Source organism: Morchella sextelata, assembly GCF_020137385.1.
Source record: "Morchella sextelata strain SCLS chromosome Unknown scls_3, whole genome shotgun sequence".
NCBI lineage: Eukaryota > Fungi > Ascomycota > Pezizomycetes > Pezizales > Morchellaceae > Morchella > Morchella sextelata.
Window position 1 is genome coordinate 1,754,341 of NW_025408618.1, and position 20,160 is coordinate 1,774,500.

Below are 20,160 nucleotides of genomic sequence, written 5' to 3' on the forward strand. Positions count from 1 at the left end.
ATTGAGCCAAGTGGATATTAATGTGGATTAAATGTTATTCAAATTTAACCGAGGTTTGTTGGTCCTAAAGGTGATAATGTTGCGAGAAGCCGTGGTAACGACTGGAAGTCAACGATAACGATAGCGAGCAGGAGGACGGGCGTAACAGTTGGAGGCGGACAAGGTGAATTTGAGTATGTATTTGGAGGCAGAGCCCGCGTGTGGGCCGCAGGCGTAAGAGTAAAAAAAGCAAAGCTGTGCTCACTTTTTTTTTTTAGGAAATGCAATATTTTTTTTTTTTCCTTGAAAAAAAAAAGTTCAATCTGTTCAAAGTCTTGGATCCAGTAGATATTCCCCAGAGAAAGAGAGAGGGAAAAAAGGAATATCAGTGTTGACAGCAACTACAAGCGACGGCCACGATCGCGTCGATGCATCAGATGGGAGGACCAAGGTGGTTCTTCTACCTGTCAACCTGTGTGAGCGGGAGGAAGTGGGAGTTTAAGCTGAGGAGCCTGGAGAGTGAGGGAGACCGGGACGACAAACCAGGAGGGGTGGGGGGGACTAAATCAAATATCAGGGGACCTGACCAATCACAAGGCTTACGCAGGCGATCGGGGGTGTAGTTTTGGGGCGTTTTTGTAGCCTTCAACTTTGCCGCGAGTTAACCCGCCACACCATCCGTCAATTCACACCACCATATAGATAGACCTCCATCCGCTCAATGCTCTACTCACTTTCGCTTCAACTTGTGGGGTTTCTCGGCAGTCTTGGTTTCAATAGATAGTGTGGCTTGCACAATAGCTGAGTGAATCCTCCTGGACTTCAGATGATATGATGGAAAAAAGTGGAAATGGAAACAAAAGAAAAGAAGTGGAAAAAGGCAAAAAAAAGTTATCACATTCCTTCCAGCTTGGTTTCGAACAGCAGCTGGCCTTTTTAGTCAGAGCACCTACCCACTGCTGTAGAACTTTACCAGCCTAGAAGAGTACATACTCTAAATACGCTTCGTACAACAACGCACAGCTTCTAGAGTAAGAAGATAGTTCTTATGCTCCCCTTCTTCGGGGAGTTACCTACGACAAGGTACTATCCTGGCTCCCCGAGAATCGCCTTGGATAATTCACCCCAAGGCAACAACTTACCTGATGTTAAACCGCATTACAGGAACTATTTCGGTAGTTCTTCCTTTGTAATTCACCGCGTGAACAAGCTATTCCATATGACGCCTCGTTCTTAATAAAGCTCTTCTGATTCTGAACTCAGTCTGCACTGTGGACCGCACACCGCATTACCAGGAAGGCTGGGGACTTGGGCTTGACCCAACCCAGCTAACTACCTATTGGAGTCTAGACTGCAAGTCTCTACATTCTGAAGCGACGACGACGATCAAAGCTCGCCCCCTCTTTATTTCTTCCGCGACACATCTTGGAGTTGTCGTTTCTGGTTTTGATAGGAAGTTGCCGCTTGGATGGTGTTGCAACATTGCGTGGATGGTTGCAAAAGTTTCCGGCCGGCAGGAAAAAGGCAGGCAAGCATTGGAATAACGCAATATCTGATGGCGCATACCTGCCGAAGCCTTTTCTTTACCAGCTGTGTGGCTCGTGTGGATAAAACAGTGGTAAAACTACGATAAGCCGTCTATCATAAAAGTGCGGATTCAACCGTGGGGAGCACCAGTCGTGTGCGTTCTTTGCGTAGAGAGCAAGAAAAAAAAAATGTTACTCCGCCTCCGCCGGCGTTGACTCTTGAATCATTGACTGGGCTCTACTGCCGTGTACCGTACCGCGCCCTACAAAAGCCTATCCTATGAACGTCACGGGGAGATAATTCATAGAGTACCCTGCAGATAAACGGTTGACAAGTTCCTTCGAGCTTTAGCCGGAAATCAATATCTCACAAGTGACAAAAAAATGTCCCAGCTGGACCAGCTCCATGAGGTCGAAAAAATGGGCGAAAACAAAATGTTTTGTACAACCTACCAAATCTGCAAGGAAGGCTCTATTTGCAATAGAGATCCTGCATAGAAGCGAGATCGGAACCCTAACAATCTAAGGAGCAAACGGCTAGTCTATATGCCCCTTCCCTTCACCCTCTCCAGGGAAAAAAAAACACCAGCACGGGAGGTGTTTCGACAATCGTCCCAACCAGAGTCTCCCCCAAACCTGGGGTTTTGGGTCTTGAAGAAGTAAAACAGGAAAAAAGTAAATTTATAGCAGCGGAATACCCGGGGCAACGGAGCGCAAAAAAAATAAGCTTACATAGCTAGAGTACACGCATGTATGTATACAATGTCAGTGACCTTGAGCATCATGATCCTGACTGAATAGACTCAATAACAGCAGAGACGTCCTGGCGCAAATCCCCATCCCGCTTCCAGTAGCCAAATCGATAGCATACTCAGTTGGTAGCGGTAGTTGCCCGGCTACACTTTAACCCCCCACGCATATGTTCTCGTGGCTATTCGAACACTCTCGAACGTTGCTAGCAATTAATTATAACCCCTACTTTTTTATAACCTCTCAGATATTCCCATGTTTCAGTTACATCATAGCGGGGGGGTACAACAATATCAGAGTGTCACAGCCAGTAATGTAAAGAGCTGTTCAGAAGCTTAACCCGTAAGAAAGGTTATGCCACATTCAAATGGGTAGAAGAACTGGCCAATCAGAGGCCAGCAATGACCCAGACAATAACTGCGTACCCCTGCAGCCCGCTACCGATTATGTCGTCGACAAGGTGCAACTGGCCATGGTAGGGAAAGATCGTGGGGTTGTAATCGATTCATCGGATCCCGAAATATCGGAAAAACCCGCTTAACGCGTCTGCCCGCCTGGTACCGTGGTGGAGTGTCATAAAAGGAATTAGTTGGAGATGTCAATTGCGGCTTCCTGCGCAATGGTACTGGGTGATACAAAGACAAAACTTCCTAAAGAAAGCATTTTTTTATTTTTATTTTTTTTTATTATTTTCTTCTTTCCAGGCTTCAACCCCTGATGTGGCTATCTCAGCACCTACATTTCACTGGGTCGTTTCTCACTTTTTTTCTGAATAAACTTCAACTTCATCTCTTTTCGAAACATTTAAGAAGCTTGGCTAATCTTATATCTAGACATCAGGGGTACTGATCATGGCTTGGTAGGTTAGGCATCGCATTTTAAGCTTTCTTGATCACAAACGGTTCCTCTAGCTACATGAAAAATCACTCGGCCTACTACCACAAGGACCAGGCACCGGGAATTGATTGATTGATTACTTCATACCAGGCACCGGGAAATTGTGTAAGGGCTCGCACCTGAGACGCCGAGAAAAATCTTACCCTGCACATATCACCGGCGAAACATATCACTTATTCCCAATAGAACTCACATATGATGTTTGCAGTTATATGACCAGTTCCAATCCCAGTCAAGCCTTCTAGTTACACTCGGGAGAGGGAGATAGATAAAGCCAATGATCACCTACTCCCGATCCAGTTGAGAACATTTTACGGGCCAAGGGTGAAGTCGGAATAAACTATACGGAGGTTATTCTGCGGCCGGCGGGTGGCCAAGCGCTTTAGTCTCCTCCTGCCAGCATCTCATAGGTAGAGAGTACGGGGCCTGGCCCGAGGTGAAACTTTTCTGCCAGTCATGGAAAAAATGGATCGACAGGAAAAGAAAACTTCGGATGAACGGTCAGCTCAGGGGTACAATCGGTAGTCCCTTAAGCTTTCCATATCAGCTTCTACATACGCACCTCAGTTCATTTCTGCTTGCATCACAAAAAGCATCCGAAATTTCTTGGCCCTGATATCCCCCCCCCCCCCCTTTTTTTATCGGCGATTTCCTTTTTTTTCATCAGGTCCGTGGTGTTTAGTAGCAAATCATTGATCCAGGGCCCCAAGCCCCGTTAGCTTACCCCCGAAGGTGAAAAATCTTCTGTTAGTGTAACGATAGCTACAGAGGAAGAGGAAGCTAGCGGAGGGTTGATCACAGTATATCACTCACTCTACGTCATATAGGATTCCCTATTTTCATAAATGATGTCACTTAACGTCCGCTCATAATAAAATCCTGCTTTGCTTGGCAGAGAGTATCTTCTAACAATGGGTTGAAATTCTGTATTTAACATAAGAAACCCCCAGTAACGCCAATCGCCATCTATACCTAAAGGCTCTATGTCCAGGTCTTCGCGTACATACAGGTACAGAAGCAGAGAGTAAGTTATATATGACATGGACCATCCGAAACTTTTGGAACTATGAAGAAATAGAAAAGAAAAATGGTCCACAAAAAGAGAGAAGGCATGGATGTGGAAGGGCGGATCTGGGAGTAGGAATCCCATTTTCCTGAGCAAAGTATCGTTCGGTTCTTTTATTCATTAATCTCTCAAGTGAATCATTATAAATCGTAATTTTTTACAAACCTTCCCCGGTGCTGCGTGCGTGCTGTATATATCCGTCAACATAGCTCTTAATCAGTGCAGCAAGGGAAAACTGTAGGGGCAAATTCGCCACTCGCGAAATAAAATGTCATAGTGAGAGAAGGGAGCAAACGTGGTGGCGGTTATAGCAGAGGGAGAAAATCATCGAGGATGATAAACAGGGGGGAGTTAAGTAGGTAGTTGAGAAGCAAAGAGACAAAAAAAAAACCACCAATCCAACCCAAACCAAAAGGAAACTGAAGAGAAAGGCGAACTCCACAATCCATCTTGTTACCCAAATGAAGGCTTTGCAAAAGTAAATGAAGAGAAAACAAAAGAAACAAGAAATCATGATAAATTCCACGTAAATGTTCAATCATGTGGCGCATTAAGCCGCCCCACAATTATTTCTGTTGAGCAGGGACATAAAGCCACTCTGGAAGTCCTCCCCAATGCCTCAATACCCACACACCAACGAACCCTACAACCCCTCCATACCCTGCAATCCTCAGTAGAACCATTGCCTTGCGCCGGATCATCTCGTTCAACGCCAAAATACCAAGTGGGTCCCTGGAATTTACCCCACTCGCATCTTGCGAGGGCCCAGACGACTTTGCAAATGCCATGGTCGCCGTTGAAACGGGCACCAATTGGCCATCCGCTATACACTCGCCTAACCTCTCAGTGAGCCAAATAGCCCGTTCACCCCTGGCTAATCTCTCATAGCGGTCCCGTTCTGCTTTAACGCTACGCTGCAACTCGTGTGCCCAACGTGTAAGCCGAACTTGCGCCAAGCGTTCTTCGCGTTGGGTATGGTCTGCAACTCTAGCGAGAGCGAAGTTGTTTGCTGCTAGAGGACTAGCCGTAGGCGATATATGCACCAAGCTTGTGTTAGAAGCGGATAAAAACGTTGAAGTAGACAGCGATGCCCTCCGACTGGGCCTCGGGGAACCTATACGAGACGAATATGATAACGCAGAGGAAGAGGGTGCCAGAGGATTTGCTATCCACTGAAGGTACTTTTTTGCGGACGCATGTTTCAACCAAGAGATATTGTCCGGATCGAATACGTGTCTTACAAGATCGTCAATTTCCGATTCAACGAGAGGCACGATGTAATCTGGCGACATGAGTAGGCTTGCATCCATATTTTCAGCATCACTAGAAAGTGCTGATGATATTGCGAATGGTGCACAAGGCGTCGAGTTTAGAAGACCATGCGCAACATCTCCATATGTCTTTCCGAATAGGAAAGGACGAACACCCGCTTCAACTAATTCATTTAGGATTGATAGCTTGAGATGATTAATTTGTTGACCAGTCAATGTATCTGCTTTGGCTATGACTGGCAGAACATTAGTGAAGGGTGAGAGGCGTCGAATGAATTCGATATCAACTGGTTTGAGTCCTACACGTCGTGATATAAGCACAGCCTCATCCAAACGTATTCACTGGGGGGTACTGACTGTGGAGGATAACATAAAATACTATATCAACCTGTGACGTTCCGTTGCCTGAAAGGATGGAAAGTAACTCTCCATCCCCACTATTTACAATGGAGCGTGTACGTTCCATCTGAGCCTCAACGTATCCAACGACAGGCTCAATACACTCAAGGAACTGCAGTTACTCTTGCATTAGCTTTCTGAATACTATATCGGGCCATACCCAAGGACATTCATGGGGGATATCGAATAAAGATATCAAAAAGAGCCTACCGAGGTACCGGATCCGTAGCCGGGCGTATCTACAAAGCATAAATTCCGCTCCAATATTTGTTCTTCTGTTACATGTTTGGATTTTCTTCTCCTTAAAACTTTGCTATCATCCAGCTCTGACCACCAATGCGGATATGGCCTGGTGCTTGCATAGATTTCCGATATGGTCTTTGTACTATCATTACCGGAGCGGTTGTTTGCGGGGAAATAGGATGACGAGTTACTGCGAGACATCGATTGTGAGCCGCCAGTGGATATCGGGTCGACATGAACAATGTCCTCTGAAGCCTGCACAATAGACTTGATCAAGGATGTTTTGCCAATACCTGAAGAGGTGTAAGCAAGACTACGAGCTATAGTAAAAACGAAAGATACATAGGTATATGAAATAAATATCCTACCAGAATCTCCAGCGATCAGAACCTTCAATCTCCCTATATTCTTCCCTCGCAACGTAAAAGGTCGCCTGCTTGGAATCGTGATCTCTGGCATGATGAGTTGCGGAGCTATAGATGCATCAGGCGAAAGCAAACTCTCGGGGCTCTTTCCAGGATCTTTCTTTTCCATCGGCTCACTCATCACGTCCTCTTCAGACCTATAAGAATTCCCCGATGGGCTTCGTAACGGTGTACCTTGTGGATCTGGCGTTGGCCCTAGGATAGGAGTTAAAGGCTGCGACAAGAGGTCTGGTGGCGTACGTCCCGTGGAACCTGAGCTTGGATGTATCGATGATTGGAAAGATGCCACCGAACGGTCGTCGAGAGCCCTGTCGTCATCGCTTTCTTCGTCATCGTCGTCGTCATCTTCCTCGTCTTCACTGTCACCTCTCGACTGCTGGGAAAACTCAGTCGACACCGTAGATACAAAAGACCCCTTCCTCTGACGAGCAGATTCGACATCTTCCAAAGCACCATTCAGGCTTCTAACTCCAAAAGTGCCACTTGCGCTGGCAGAACCCACCACCGAGGCGTTCACAGTAGCTTCATCTGCGAGAAAGTAAGTCATTGAAGTGCTGCCCGTGTGCATCGGCGAATGATTTTGCTGTTGCTGCTGCTGCTGATCTTCTCCAGTAGTTGAGCTAGAGCTGGCAAGGCCAGAAGTCATTGTCGGTTCAGCGCTCGACGATTTCCTTGATCTTCCGCCTGTCCCTACAACGCCCTGGTTAAGGGCTTCTGATGAAGTTGGCCTCATGCGACAATATGTGGTAGAGAGCAGATTATTGTTATTCTTTTCTTCTAAGAAACTAGCTGATCTAAGATACGGGGTAGATGGGGGCTTCCGGGTGAATGAGGAGGGGGAGGTATTTGTGAGGTGTTGCGATAGCGGGGTTTATCCGATAGCTGATGGAGAGAGCTAGCAGCTCGCGGAACTAAACACCGACGAGTTCGGCGTTCCTGGGTACGGGAGGCGCAAAGAGACGCGAAACCAACCCTGTTCACTTCGAGATGGTCCTGGTCGGGGCAAAGTGATGAATCTAAATACTCTCTCTACCCTTCTTTCTAAGGGTTCACGGATTTTGAGTGCGTCTGCAGGGGGGAGGAACAAACATAACAGGGAAACAAGTGGAGCAGGACTGGGAGGAGATGAGCAACGTATGAGTGCGTAGGTGGAGAGGTGGATGGAGGTGGATGAGGAGCAGCTGCGATCTAGGTATCGAGTACCAGTGCATGTCCCAACTGACGGCAGGTGCGGCGTAGTGTTGTGACCTGAGAGGGGTTACAGGGCACACGACCGGGGCGATGTGTCAACCTGCAGCCTGCATCTCGGGGGAGCAAATACTAGTAGAGACAACACTACCGACGCAGTGAAGCAGTTCAAGCCTTTATTTCCCCACATTTAGATTAACCATGCATGATCGTGTAGGTATGTACATCACCTCTAGAATACCCAAGGTTTCTTCTATGCAGTGGAGTAAGACGTATTGTGACTAATCTTTGATGTTAGCGAGAGTGTCAATGACTCTCCCATCACGTATAGCAAGATAATCAACAAATAAAACAATACTAAATAAACAGTGGTATCTCGCATAAATGAAATGGTAAGCGAATGGTTATTTACTAGTGAAGATTTGTGGTCATTAAAGGAAAAGATATCATGAACGTTTAGGGTTAGACGCCAAAATTACATAGGTCTCATTTACGTTCTATATATCTAGAACATATAAATTAAACTTTTTATCGCGATCTACACCTGGCTTATTGGAGGCCTGTATTTATGGGGAAAGGGCGTCGGTTTAGGTCAGACTCCATGAGTAGTCCCGAGTCAGATCGCATGAAGTAGTATACATGTAAAGTAGTACCAAGCCAAATCATTTGAAGGAGTAAGCAGTACCGAGACAGACTTCATAAAGTACATGTAGTCCTGAGCCAGATCGCGTGAAGTAAAGCTGAGCTAGATCGGATGAAGTACATGTAGTAAGTAGTACCGAGTCAGATCCTATGAAGGGGTAAGCAACCCCGAGCCGAGTAAAAGTTCAAGGTGTTAATTGAACTCACCTTAATACCGGAAATTCATCGACAGCATGCTCTAACGCTCTGAGGTATTAAGGTAAGTTGAACCTGTGCGGACGTAGAGATGTAATGTATAGGTATGGTTTAGCATTTGAATTTTCGGCGGCTTCTTTGCCGCGATTTATAATTTAGCTTTAGGTCAATTGAGATCATCTAAGTGGTTTAATATCTCTTATCATTGTACATACAGAAGTACTAGAAAAACATTACTTAAGACTGTGTCGTAACCTGGGTTAGGGCAAGTAAAAGGTACATGTATGTAACCGTATGTTGGTGGGCCTGAATACATGTATAGCTACAAGTACTACATGTAGCCACACTAGCTACTGCAAAAGGTCAACCAAAAAAAGCATATTTCAAGGCTTTCAGAAATTAGAATGTCTGGAGAGTAAATTACTCGACGAAAACCCAGATAATTTCAAACCATGGTGCAAATCTAAGCTTTAGATATTACTAAAGTAAAGCTACCCAGTTTTTTTTGATTACATGAATCCAACAATAAATACGCCATTTTCCATTTTCCATTTTCCTACTCTACTCCCATCAACCTTTTTTGTTCCTTACTTTTCCGACAAGTATCCCCAAACAATACAATAAGGAAAGAAAAAGAAAGTTCGAAATATCACCGATCAATGTATCGTCCCGAGGGAAAAGGAAATAGGATGGGAGGGGGACCTAGCCCGAACCGTGAGGTCTTTTCTGAAAGAACCGGCAAAGAAAAAAACACCAGCAGACCAGAATAATGGTATAGCGAATCACGGTATAGTGGAACTGAGGTGACGAAGAAAAAAACCCCTCCCGAACAATCAAACCGAAAAATGATCAACAGCCGCCGAAGCTTTTGGAAAGAGAAGGAAAAAAAGAAAAGTAAAAACAAAGACACTTCCCCACTTCATGTGCCTGTCAATGAGTCAAGAATACATCCCACCAGTAAGTGCCTCCCACCAAACTCCACGATTCCGCCCACAGTGCTTGATTCAATAGCAAAATATGACGACTGAAAGAGCCTAGCAAATGAAATGAAACATGAAACACAATATTTCCAAAACCAAAACCAGGAGATAAGAATAAACAGCGGAAGCGAAAAAGAGAGAGAAAAAAAGCGACATTACCACGCAATGAGGACAAACGAGAATCGTTTCAACTACTCGAGAGGGAAAAGACCGAGTAGATTGAAAAGAGAGATGAGGATATTAGGGTAGCCTTTCTTCCTATTTTACGGTCAAACAAACAAGACCACTATTGAATCCAGTATGGCTCAAAATTTCTAAGCACTATAAGATTTTTGAACACCGAGTTAACACATGAAAACTCACCACTGTAAATCACAATGCCGAGTGGAGGATTTTCAGTTAGTTAGAGCCAGTGGGCGCGCCGCCGGCCCTAATACCACCTCTTGCTTGGTATGACCCTCCCCTGGAGCCTCCTCTTCCTCCGGGAGCTCCGCTACGGCCTTCGTTTTTATAGCCTCCTTCGCGAGGAGTGAATCCTCCGCGTCCACCCTGACTATTGGATCGATAATCCCTACCGGAAGTAGAACCGCGGCCTCCAGTAGCCCCAGTGGGGGCACGGCGACGTTCCTCGATAGTAAGAGTGACATCGCCAATTTTAAGCGGGTTTGCTATAGCGGCAGCGAATCCAGAGTGGGCCTCAAAATCAATAGTAGCAAATCCCTAAGAACATGTTAGTTTCTTGAAAATTATACAGGTTCTGTAAGAAATACCTTTGGTCGACCGAGTTCACACCTCTTCAGTCCGAATTTTGATAGGGCTTCTCTCAAGACCTGTTGGGTAATACTCTCGGGAACGTTCCTGATTTGTGCCGCTGTTGGGTTGGCAGAGTTGGCACTCGAGGCTGCTCGACGTTTGCTGCTGTCAGCGGTCTGCCATTGGGAACCACTGGTAGGTGCTGCGGGAGCACTTGGTGAAGTGGCGGCGGCGGCAGTGGTGGCAGCGGTACTAGCAGCGGCAGGGGGGGCAGAAGGAGTAGATGTTGCTTGGGTTTGGACACTTGGAGCAGTAGTAACTGGTGCAACTAGGACTGCGGGTTTGGCGCTAGCAGCAACAAGATCGGCCCATGTTTTTCTGGGTGCCGGTGCCGGTGCAGGTGCTGGTGTTGGGGCTGCCGGGGTTACTGGTACTGTGGCCTTTGGAACTGCTACGGGGGTAGGGGCACGCTCAGGCTCCTTCGCAGCTGGGGGGGCTGCTTTCTTCTCCTCGACCAGGGTGGGCACAGCTTCAACAGGTGCTACTGGAGCGGGCTCCTCAACCTGCGGCTCTGGTTCTGGTTCTGGTTCTGGCTCTGCCTCAGGCTCTGGGTTTGCCTCTGGTTCAGTCGCAGGAGCGTCTCCATTAACAGATTCAACGTTACCGTTAACTGAAGGCGGGACATCTTGAGATTCCGCAACAGGCAGAGCCGGCTCAACAGTAACGGTCTCTTCAACCTTGATCTTGTCGTCCTCAATCTCAATTTCAGTCTTCACCGTCTCCTTGGTAGACAGATCCTCTACGGCCTCGACCAATTCCTCAACAGCAATTTCAACAGCCTCGTTGACCACAGCTTCTACAGCAGGGTCTTCTAGGATATCCTCTACTTCTCCCTCCTCGTAGTCTTCACCCTCCTCCATGTCCTCATCATCCTTCAAGTAACGGAAGATGTCGTTCAAGACGTAATAACCGTTAGGTTGCTCCGCAAGGAAAAAGGTTTGGGAGAACTTGCGGTTTGGCAAGCCATTGTTGCTCATTTCACCGAGAACTTGAATGACGATCCCATTGTCCGCAGAGGCCTGGGAGTCGACGTTGGAGACACGGACCTTACAGTCCTTGAATTCGTAGGACTGGATTTTTTCTTGAATGGCCTACAATGGTATCATGTCAGTGTTTCTGATCATCATTCGAGAACCGGAAGGTTAGGTGTTATTACCGGGCGACCGGTAGCAAGCTGGAGTAGCTCTCCTTCTGTACCCCAAACGAACGAAGATTTCTTGTTGTAAAACAGCTATAGATTGCCTACAGTCAGTAAAGTCTATTTCTACTAGCAATTGAGGAACGGGAACTCACATGAAGACGCTCCGGTGTCTTGTTCAAGGTGGTATAATACTGCTCTACGAAGTACCAACCAACTTCATCCTTAGGAACAGACTCGGTGGCAGACGCCTGTTGAGGAGCACCGCTTTGTGTCTGGTAGTTGGGTGCCGTACCAGCAGTTGGGTTCGCCTGAAAAGACTGGGGGTCCGCCTGCTGAAGGTAGCTACCATTTGTGTTCACAACGGGGGGCTGAGGAGACGCCATATTCAAGTTTTGTGCAGACAGTTGTTTGCCTAAATCAAAGGTAGTGGAGGTAAGCAAAAAAAAAAAATTAAAAAAAAATTAAAAAAAAAATAACGTATGGAGGGCCGTCAAAGTATATAGAAAATGCCCCGCTACAGGGATGTGTTAAGAGGGAATACGACGTCAGACTCCGAGGGGCAAAGTGACAGATATTCGAAAACAAATAAAATTAATTATACCTATGCCAGATGGTTTGGATTTATGTGAGAAAATCCAAGGTAGTCAATGCCTAGAGGGCGTATCTAAGAAACGACGCAAGGGAAAAGGAAGAGCACCAAAAGCTGAATAAGATTCAGTTAGGCTGGAGAGATGATTCGATAATCAACAGAAGTTGATGGAGATTGGGAGAAATCAGGTTGATTGTTTTGATTGATGATGAAACGTCCCGAGAGGATGTGGAGAAAGGGAAAGAGAGTGGGCGATGTTGTTGTGAAGAGGACTGGGGGGGGGAAAAAAAAAAGGCCTCCCTTTGAGTGGGGCTTGCTAGTGTAGCCGGTCCTTTCCCGCACAAACTACTTTAAAGCTATATACAAAAAAAAAACTATTAAAAGAAAAATAAAATCAGCACAGTATCCAAAATCACGATATAAAACTGGAATTTCTCGTATTAGAATTTACAAGTATATCCGCTTCTTTACGTGTTTGCAAACCAACTTTGAGCAACCACAAGTCACAAAATCCCACATCCAACGATTTTTCGCTTAGTGAAGCGAATCCTTGATGATGACAATAACATTCGCGAAACAGATGCCAAGGCGTTTTCTCTTCGATGTCATTTGTGAAAGACGTTTCTCACTACGACCAGCTCCAAGCCAAGAAAATGAAACATACATGTAACATGAAAAAGACAACCTTTAATTTGCAAGAAAGAAAACATTTACAACCAAATGGCAGCGCATATCATAGAACGTAAAAACAAACAAAAAATATCAAATGTAAAAATAAAAAAAAAAAAAAAATCAAATGTAAAAATGCAAACAAAGGAACTCGTAACCAACACATGAGCGAAACGTTGTGAAGTATGCCCTTTTTCTATGCAGCCGAAATAATCTGCAGCCTCACCTTTACCCCACATTTTCGCAGATCAAGAAAGGATCCTGCAAATCGAGTCCATATGCAGACTAAAGAGTACAGCACAAGATCAGTGGAAACCACATAATCATGCAACATAAACCACACATCCACACCACCCACTCACCAACAACACAACACTACCGCCGCTATATGAAGCCTCCGAAAATGTGCCAAAGAAGCAGACCATTAAAGAAAAGAAAGAACCAAGTAAGATCCCCAAAAAGCGCGGGAGAAAAAGAAAAAAAAACCCAAGAGAAACCTTGTAAGTTTCGCTAACCAGCCATGAATATCCTCAAAAATGTACCCGCACCACGAAAATGTCCTTTTCGCACATAATTCGCCAACAACAGCTATGGTCCATCGCAATGCTCCAGGTGAATGGACAAATATCCATGGAATATGTATGGTGCGTTCGTCGGTCTGTGTCGCCAAAATAATTCTCCATGCCTCTTTCTAATAGATATTTTGGCCCAGAAGTAAACCCATGGTCAAATTCACACCCCCCCCTCCCCCCCCAAAACCCCCAAACCCCTACCCAAGCAAAGTGGATTTAACCGCTCTTTGATCGTGGTCTGGCAACGGCGTCTTGCTTGTCCATCCTCCACCTCAAAGCCCTCTCCAACTTAGCACCCAGAGCCAACTTTGAGATCATCTCACTTTTCTGTTCGGTGGGCACAAATCGCTGGCTCATCAAGCGTCTGTCCTCCATTCTGCGTAAACCAGATTCGATTTCGAAAAAAGCCGCCTTTTCGGAACCAGCGATAGACGGGTCCGAGGAAACGTTTGTGTAGGTCGAAAACCGACGGGTATCTCTCTTGGACTAAATGAAAAAGTGCATTAGAAAAGAGTTCATTGCGGAAAATAAAGATTACCGTGAGGGGAATTTTAAACCAGACGGAATATAAAGCGGGGAACTCACAATCATTGGCGTGGAAGATTCAAGCGAAGTAGGCATATAGTAAAGTGGGTGGGTTTTGTGTGAAGGTAGGTGGCCGAGCAAGTTTTGAAAGAGAGAGAAAAAAAAAAAAAAAACGAGCTGTGTACTGTTGGTGAAGAAGGGTTTGAGAGTCGAGAGTTGGTAAGTGGGACCAAGGAGTTTTAATAAGGGGCTGTTGATTCAAGTGACGGAACGAGCTTTACCGAGATACGGAAGATAAATGGGCTGAGCAAGCAACAAGGTGAAACGACCGCAGAGACTATTATTCTCTTGTGACTTTCTTTATTGTCGTTTCACAGGGAAGTGGGTTGTTGTTGCACGGGGAGGAGGAACACCAGCACCGGAATTGAGGATCAGGATATAGGTAAGAGTGGAATAGAAAAGGGTGCAGCACGACGGAGCTATTCAGATTCAACGGGAACTGTCAACGTCAGAAGGTACGGGGATCCAGGCAGGAAAGGCAAGGGAATTATATTCTTTTGTCACATACCTACCCTACCTCCCTGGGTTTCTGTTCTCTGTGGCAGGGTCAGGGGCTTGCTGTCTCGGAAAACGTGGCGAATGCGCACAGCGTCCGCAAGGCCGCCTTAACGATTTAAAAGGGTCCACCTTGCCGATCCAGCTGCATGATCGCTGCATTCGTAAAGGGCTCTTGGGTTTCAACAACGCAAACAAAAAATATCTATGATACCACTGGTGAGTGATAACTGCACGAACCGAACCGCTGGAGGCTTTTTTCTTCTTCTATTGACGCTTTACTGCACTGATAAAGCGACACTCGAAACAATCCCCATATTATTGTTATTTTGCGCATCATGCAGTGGTGACAGCTTTGGGTCAGACTCAAACTTTAGTTCTCCCAAGAAAACGCTAACCACCAGTCATTTGCACATCCTCTAGCGATAAGGAAAAGGGCCTTTACGTTACTTTTCCTCCTAAAGGTACAATTGATCACAATCGACGGACACCATTTCCCATGTTTACTTTTGCTTCATTAATTAATCTACTCTACCCGGCGGGCCGAAGAGCGGAGCAACCGGAATCTGGAAAGCGCATGTATCAACTACCTCTGCATCTAGGTATTTATCTCTCAGCACAGACAATCACCATATAATTGGCTCAATTCTTACGGTACAGTATTTATCCCTTCGCCTGTTTCCGTAAAAGCTGCGACATATTATTAGGTCCAGGGGCGATGCGGCGATATTCAGCAATTCTAACTGCTTGAAAAATATGGATTTATCGGAATAGATGGAGGATTGATCACAAACACGAGTGACTTGGCAGCCAAACGAGATTCACAAGTAAAGATTAGGTTTACTAATGAGCAAAAACTGTCTTCGTGGCCTAGCCTCCCAAATAGAGACTGACCGTGAAACACGCGGAGAGATGTAGAAGTACATGCACTCATACCTCTGAGTATTACCTGTAGGCTTTGCAGGCTATTAGAGGCGCCGGCTGGTCGGCCCATCCCCACCCTCTAGATCTCTCCCCTCTCCCACATGGCTCAATAACGTGGGGTAATATACTTGGACCAGATCAATAACGTGGCTTAATATATTTTTCACTATCATAGATCAGCAACAGCGATACCAAATCTAAAAGAAACACATTGAGAGCGAGTACCCAAGTTAACGGGGAGAAAGTGGGGAAACTAGTAGATATCAGTCCAATTCCTAAGTCAACTTAATTAGAGCTTCAGCCACTCGTACTACGTAGCTATGTAGGGAGGGAATAACAACCCCAGACACCTACCCCGATGTTAGGCTCTTTGCAGTCCGAAGCACGCAGCAGCAGCATGGCTGCCAAACCCTAATTTCTTATATGCCCCCCTGATCTCCTAAATTACGGTGAAGTTTAAAATGCCATGTTCCGGGTGAGGCTTCAAAGCGTACTATTTTTCATGGCTAAGCTGTTGGCGCGGTCACTAATCTCAACCACAGTTTTGTCCATGCCGTCTAAAGTAATGTCGTGGTATATATATAACGTGAACTTATACCCCTTGGGCTTTTGAAGCGACCCCAGCCTTATACATAACCGCCACGAGGAGGAGGAGGGGGCGTGTTTGCACGGTAATAACGCCTCCAGGCACAGACAATGATGGTCCCGGCGCGCCTGTATACTCTCTACTAGTGTTTTCTACTGCCCACGTTTTAATCTTGTACGATGGGGGTCCGCAGCGGGAAAGCTTCGCGTGCGCCTCATGGGGCAGATGCGGCATGTAGGTATCCGTCAACGACAAGTACCTGGGAATTATTTTTACCGCCTTCCTTGCCACGATGTTGCCTGGTTGGATATTGAGCCATTGACATCATGAGCGCTAGATAGGTGGAGATTTCGTGTTCAGATTCTCAAACACACATAGTGTAACTTGTCAGTAGAGTATGATTTCTTTCTTTTTTCTCACACGAGATCCGCAATTCAGAAATCCATATTTAGGCGTCGGCTATCGAGACGTTCTCCCAGTATCATGTTTCTATGGGGGCGGCCGGAATACTAACTGAATGCTTATTAGACCAGGGTGTCAGATCTCGCTTCCATGCAAGCAATGCACGGTATGGTATGTACGGTACCACGGACAGGGTTGCGTTTATTTTCCATTCCGATTGGAACAAACATGTATTGAACTGAGGTCTCTGAATTACATGGTATTAGATACATGCATACACAGCAGAGTACTTGCCCAACTGGCTGATACCACAGAGTCCATATCAAATATTCAATCTACTCTACATGTAATTGATCTTTCTACTGGGCATGCAATATTACTTGTTATGATCAGGTATGGCTAACCATGCATGTACGCAGTATGTATTTCGGGGTTTCTGTTGTACCTACAATAACCTTGAACTATTTGGCATGTCATTGTCAATGGCCAAAGCATTTTGTAGAATTTCTTGATATCATTGCTACATGGGTCTATGGCAAGTAAAGTTCTCAGTTACAGTGATATCAATCAATTATTCCCTTTACGGCGGAAATAAAAAAAAGTACCAATCAGTAAACGTACCTGCATGCGCACCTGGCATGTACGATACAACGATTGTAATGACCCCCTAATAGCATAGCTAGCCTTAAAGGAAATAAAAAGAAGAAAATCCACCTATAATCTCCCTCAATAAGTAATTATTGATAGGTGCGCCTGGATGGCTGATAACACTGAATCTCTTTTCGACAATACTACTCAGACTCTGTATTATAATTGACCCTGAGTGGCCGAAATCTTTTCGACGCATTATTTCTAGACCATTCTGTCCCTTCCCTCATTTTTCCCTTGGACATGGATTGATTTTTGCCAGCATCCTCGAGGGCCTTTAGCCCAACCAACTCCAGGCACCGGGCTACTTCTGCGTTGATCGTATCGATTTTTACTCTAGTTTCGTTCACGATGAGTTCGCGTTTCTTGTTGAAATTTGCCTTAGTCGCAGTAAGCTCGTCGTCTATTTGCTTGTTAACTAATTGCTGTTTCACTAAGCCTTCCTCAGCAATATGTTGCATCTGAATCACCATCTGCTTTTCGGCACTGAGATACTTGTTCTTTCCTTCATTCTTGGCTTCCGAAATTCTGGCATCCGCCTCATCCCGAATCCTCATTTCCATTTTCTTCTGCACCGGGTCATTCGTTTGTATCTCATGACTATATTCCAATTTTGATTTTGCAAATGTTGATTCCTCTTTCATCTTTCCTTTCCCATACCTATAATACCCTTCATCGATGGAACCCCCAATGGCTGTCTTTGCGTTGATGGAGATCCCTATCTTTTCTTCAAGTTTGGTTTTTGTATCCGCTATCGGCTTTGAAATAGAGATGTGCTTTTTGTTTAAAGCCAGATCTGTGGACTTCTCTACCTTTTCTTGAGAATCCGTACCCGCTAAATCTGCGGCTTTCATTATTGCGTGGACTTTACTCTGTTGAATGCTGAAGTACCCATCGAGCCCAAGACTGATATACAGAGGGTCTTCCTCTAAGCTGACGTTATCTGATAAGGAAGCTATGTCAGAACAAGTTGCTTTATTCTTCTCTCTAGATCGAGTCTGTGTAGATGACCAAGCGCTATTGTTGATCGGGTTATCAAGTTTCTTTGTCACAGAAAACTCCTCCATCTGAGATGCAGTAATGGCTAGCATATTCGCTGCCTGTGCTTCGCCGCAGACCTTTGAGTCCTCGAAAACAATCTTGAACCCAAGTTCTTTTCGAAGGAATGTACGACAGAAATAAAGCATCAAATCTCTATTGGCGTTAGGGTAGTAGTAACCTCCTTCCATAGGATCAAAATCGTCCTCATTAATTCTCTTTGAATTTGTGAAAATATTCTTCATTGTAACCTGTGTCACAGCCATCAACCTGGCGATAGAAGGGTCGGTACTTTTGATAACAACACCTCTAAAGTCACGACCAATAGGAAAGGCGCTAACAGCATGAAGCGTCTTGATTATGGCCATCAATATTCCGCGTTCCCTGAGCTTTGACGTATGTTTGTTTCCAGCTTTGTCATACATGCTTACACCTGATAACATGTTGAGAACAGAACCGGATTTAAAAAAGACCCCATATCCAATCTTTCCTGTATCTTTGTCATAGTACCCATCGACATGAACGATGACTGTCTTGTAAAATTGTTCATTAACACTGTAGGGCCTCGAGGCAAACGGATCCCTTGCAATCATAAAGTCTATCATCCCAGAAGGATCGGACCTAGGTACATAAAAAAGGTATGGATACTTAGTGATGAAGTCCATTCCAAGTTGACATACAGGTATACCCTCGGGCGGAAGCTGGATCGAAAGCCCAGGGTTTAGTAAAACTGCGCCATCGATTTGAAATCGTTGAGTCAAATCTCTTGCACTCCGGAGCACTAAGCCAAGATTTACCCTAGTGGATTCGCCAGTCATTATGGTGAATTTATTGTCTTTGGAAGACTGAAGAAAAAAATTGGTCTTCTCAATTTGAAATCCATTCTTTTCTATAATAAAAGCGCTGAGATCACAGGGAATAACAGTTATATCGGATGCTGGAGTAACGATACAGCGGACAATGTCATGTCCAGCAAACGATACACCTTTAGTGACCAAATCGTAGGATGGACTACATAAGCCCTTTTCATCAACCGGAATTTGGAAGATGCCAGGGATTCCGCACTTGCTGTTCTTCGGTAGAGTGAGATAGTCTTTTTGAATAACTAGAGTTCCAGTTGAAGGATCTTTGGAACTTGTTGGAATAAAACTTCTAAGATTTAGCATTCTGGGTTTAAAGAGAGGATTCTCCATCTTCATCTACTTTGAATCATGAGACTTGGTTAGGATCATGTGGTAAATAATAGACGATGGGGTGCAGTACGTAATCCACAGAAAGAATGTATTTGTCTCCGGCACAATGCTTTGAGACCGAAGCCTATTCGAAGAATTAGGATAGCACAGAGGAATTTGGTTGAGAGTATTTGATAATTGTTGGTGGGGTTCGAAATCTAGTAATAAAGCGGAGGAATGATGAGATGGAAAGAGGGTCTGGAGGCGTTGGAGCTTAAGTACAGCTCTGTTGGGGGACTTGAATCCAACACATGGTGCGTACTGCATTGATGGAATTCGAGTGATCTATGATGACACCTAACATGTATGTAGTACATGTATAAATGGCGTCACGCTAAACTGGGTTCCCCGCAACAAGTAACAACCGTGGAGCCCCTCGAGACCACCAATTATTTCGCAAACCCCAACTAAAGATGGAAAGCATTAAATATCCACGTGTAACAATACAATTTTGTACACAGTGCAAATGGCTTCTGCGTACGTACACGTAATTGGATTTCCCTTGTGTCCTTGATGGTCGCTTACAGGTTTCTTTAGGTGCTGCTTATGTGAGTGGGCTTTTCCGGAAATATTCTTGGCCCAATTCTTACGAATGATAGTTCGCTCAAGAGCTTCTTTCTACATTCTCAACCTCTTTAGGTGAGGTCTCACTGCTTCCGGCAACAGGTGGCGTGTTCATAGTCGAGATACATCACCAAAACCCAGCTTCGATATCCGAAGATGGGTCGGCGACTGTAAAAACTGTCCTTTGGGATAGAAAAATTGATGGTGGATTCCCCGAGACAAAGGTTCGTGCCAAAAATCGAGACTGTTAGCAATTTGAAGTCCTGTCGCTTACTCATAGCTTTTTAGGAACTCAAAAAGCGAGTGCGTGATGTGATAGACCCCAGTAGGGATCTCGGGCA

The 20,160-nt window shown here is 45.2% G+C and overlaps 5 protein-coding genes across 5 annotated transcripts; 1 reads left to right on the plus strand and 4 right to left on the minus strand.

Annotated features, from left to right (window-relative positions):
- Nucleotides 1–4,784: 4,784 nt before the first annotated feature.
- Nucleotides 4,785–7,289, minus strand: H6S33_009293 (uncharacterized protein; the record flags this gene model as incomplete). The annotated part of the gene is made up of 4 exons (XM_044840672.1): nucleotides 4,785–5,788; nucleotides 5,847–6,000; nucleotides 6,099–6,424; nucleotides 6,500–7,289. 4 exons carry the CDS (start codon nucleotides 7,287–7,289, stop codon nucleotides 4,785–4,787), a joined length of 2,274 nt encoding a protein of 757 aa, XP_044698108.1.
- A 2,671-nt stretch (nucleotides 7,290–9,960) lies between these two features.
- On the minus strand, nucleotides 9,961–11,898 carry H6S33_009294 (uncharacterized protein; the record flags this gene model as incomplete). Its single annotated transcript, XM_044840673.1, has 4 exons — nucleotides 9,961–10,281; nucleotides 10,332–11,465; nucleotides 11,531–11,605; nucleotides 11,668–11,898. 4 exons carry the CDS (start codon nucleotides 11,896–11,898, stop codon nucleotides 9,961–9,963), a joined length of 1,761 nt encoding a protein of 586 aa, XP_044698109.1.
- A 1,663-nt stretch (nucleotides 11,899–13,561) lies between these two features.
- H6S33_009295 (uncharacterized protein) lies at nucleotides 13,562–13,966 on the minus strand (the record flags this gene model as incomplete). The annotated part of the gene is made up of 2 exons (XM_044840674.1): nucleotides 13,562–13,831; nucleotides 13,931–13,966. The coding sequence occupies 2 exons, from the start codon at nucleotides 13,964–13,966 to the stop codon at nucleotides 13,562–13,564; spliced, it is 306 nt and encodes a 101-aa protein (XP_044698110.1).
- A 666-nt stretch (nucleotides 13,967–14,632) lies between these two features.
- H6S33_009296 (uncharacterized protein) lies at nucleotides 14,633–15,550 on the plus strand (the record flags this gene model as incomplete). The annotated part of the gene is made up of 6 exons (XM_044840676.1): nucleotides 14,633–14,644; nucleotides 14,721–14,784; nucleotides 14,849–14,889; nucleotides 14,975–15,027; nucleotides 15,086–15,108; nucleotides 15,525–15,550. 6 exons carry the CDS (start codon nucleotides 14,633–14,635, stop codon nucleotides 15,548–15,550), a joined length of 219 nt encoding a protein of 72 aa, XP_044698111.1.
- A 1,578-nt stretch (nucleotides 15,551–17,128) lies between these two features.
- On the minus strand, nucleotides 17,129–19,189 carry H6S33_009297 (uncharacterized protein; the record flags this gene model as incomplete). The annotated part of the gene is made up of 1 exon (XM_044840677.1): nucleotides 17,129–19,189. The coding sequence occupies one exon, from the start codon at nucleotides 19,187–19,189 to the stop codon at nucleotides 17,129–17,131; it is 2,061 nt and encodes a 686-aa protein (XP_044698112.1).
- Nucleotides 19,190–20,160: the final 971 nt, after the last annotated feature.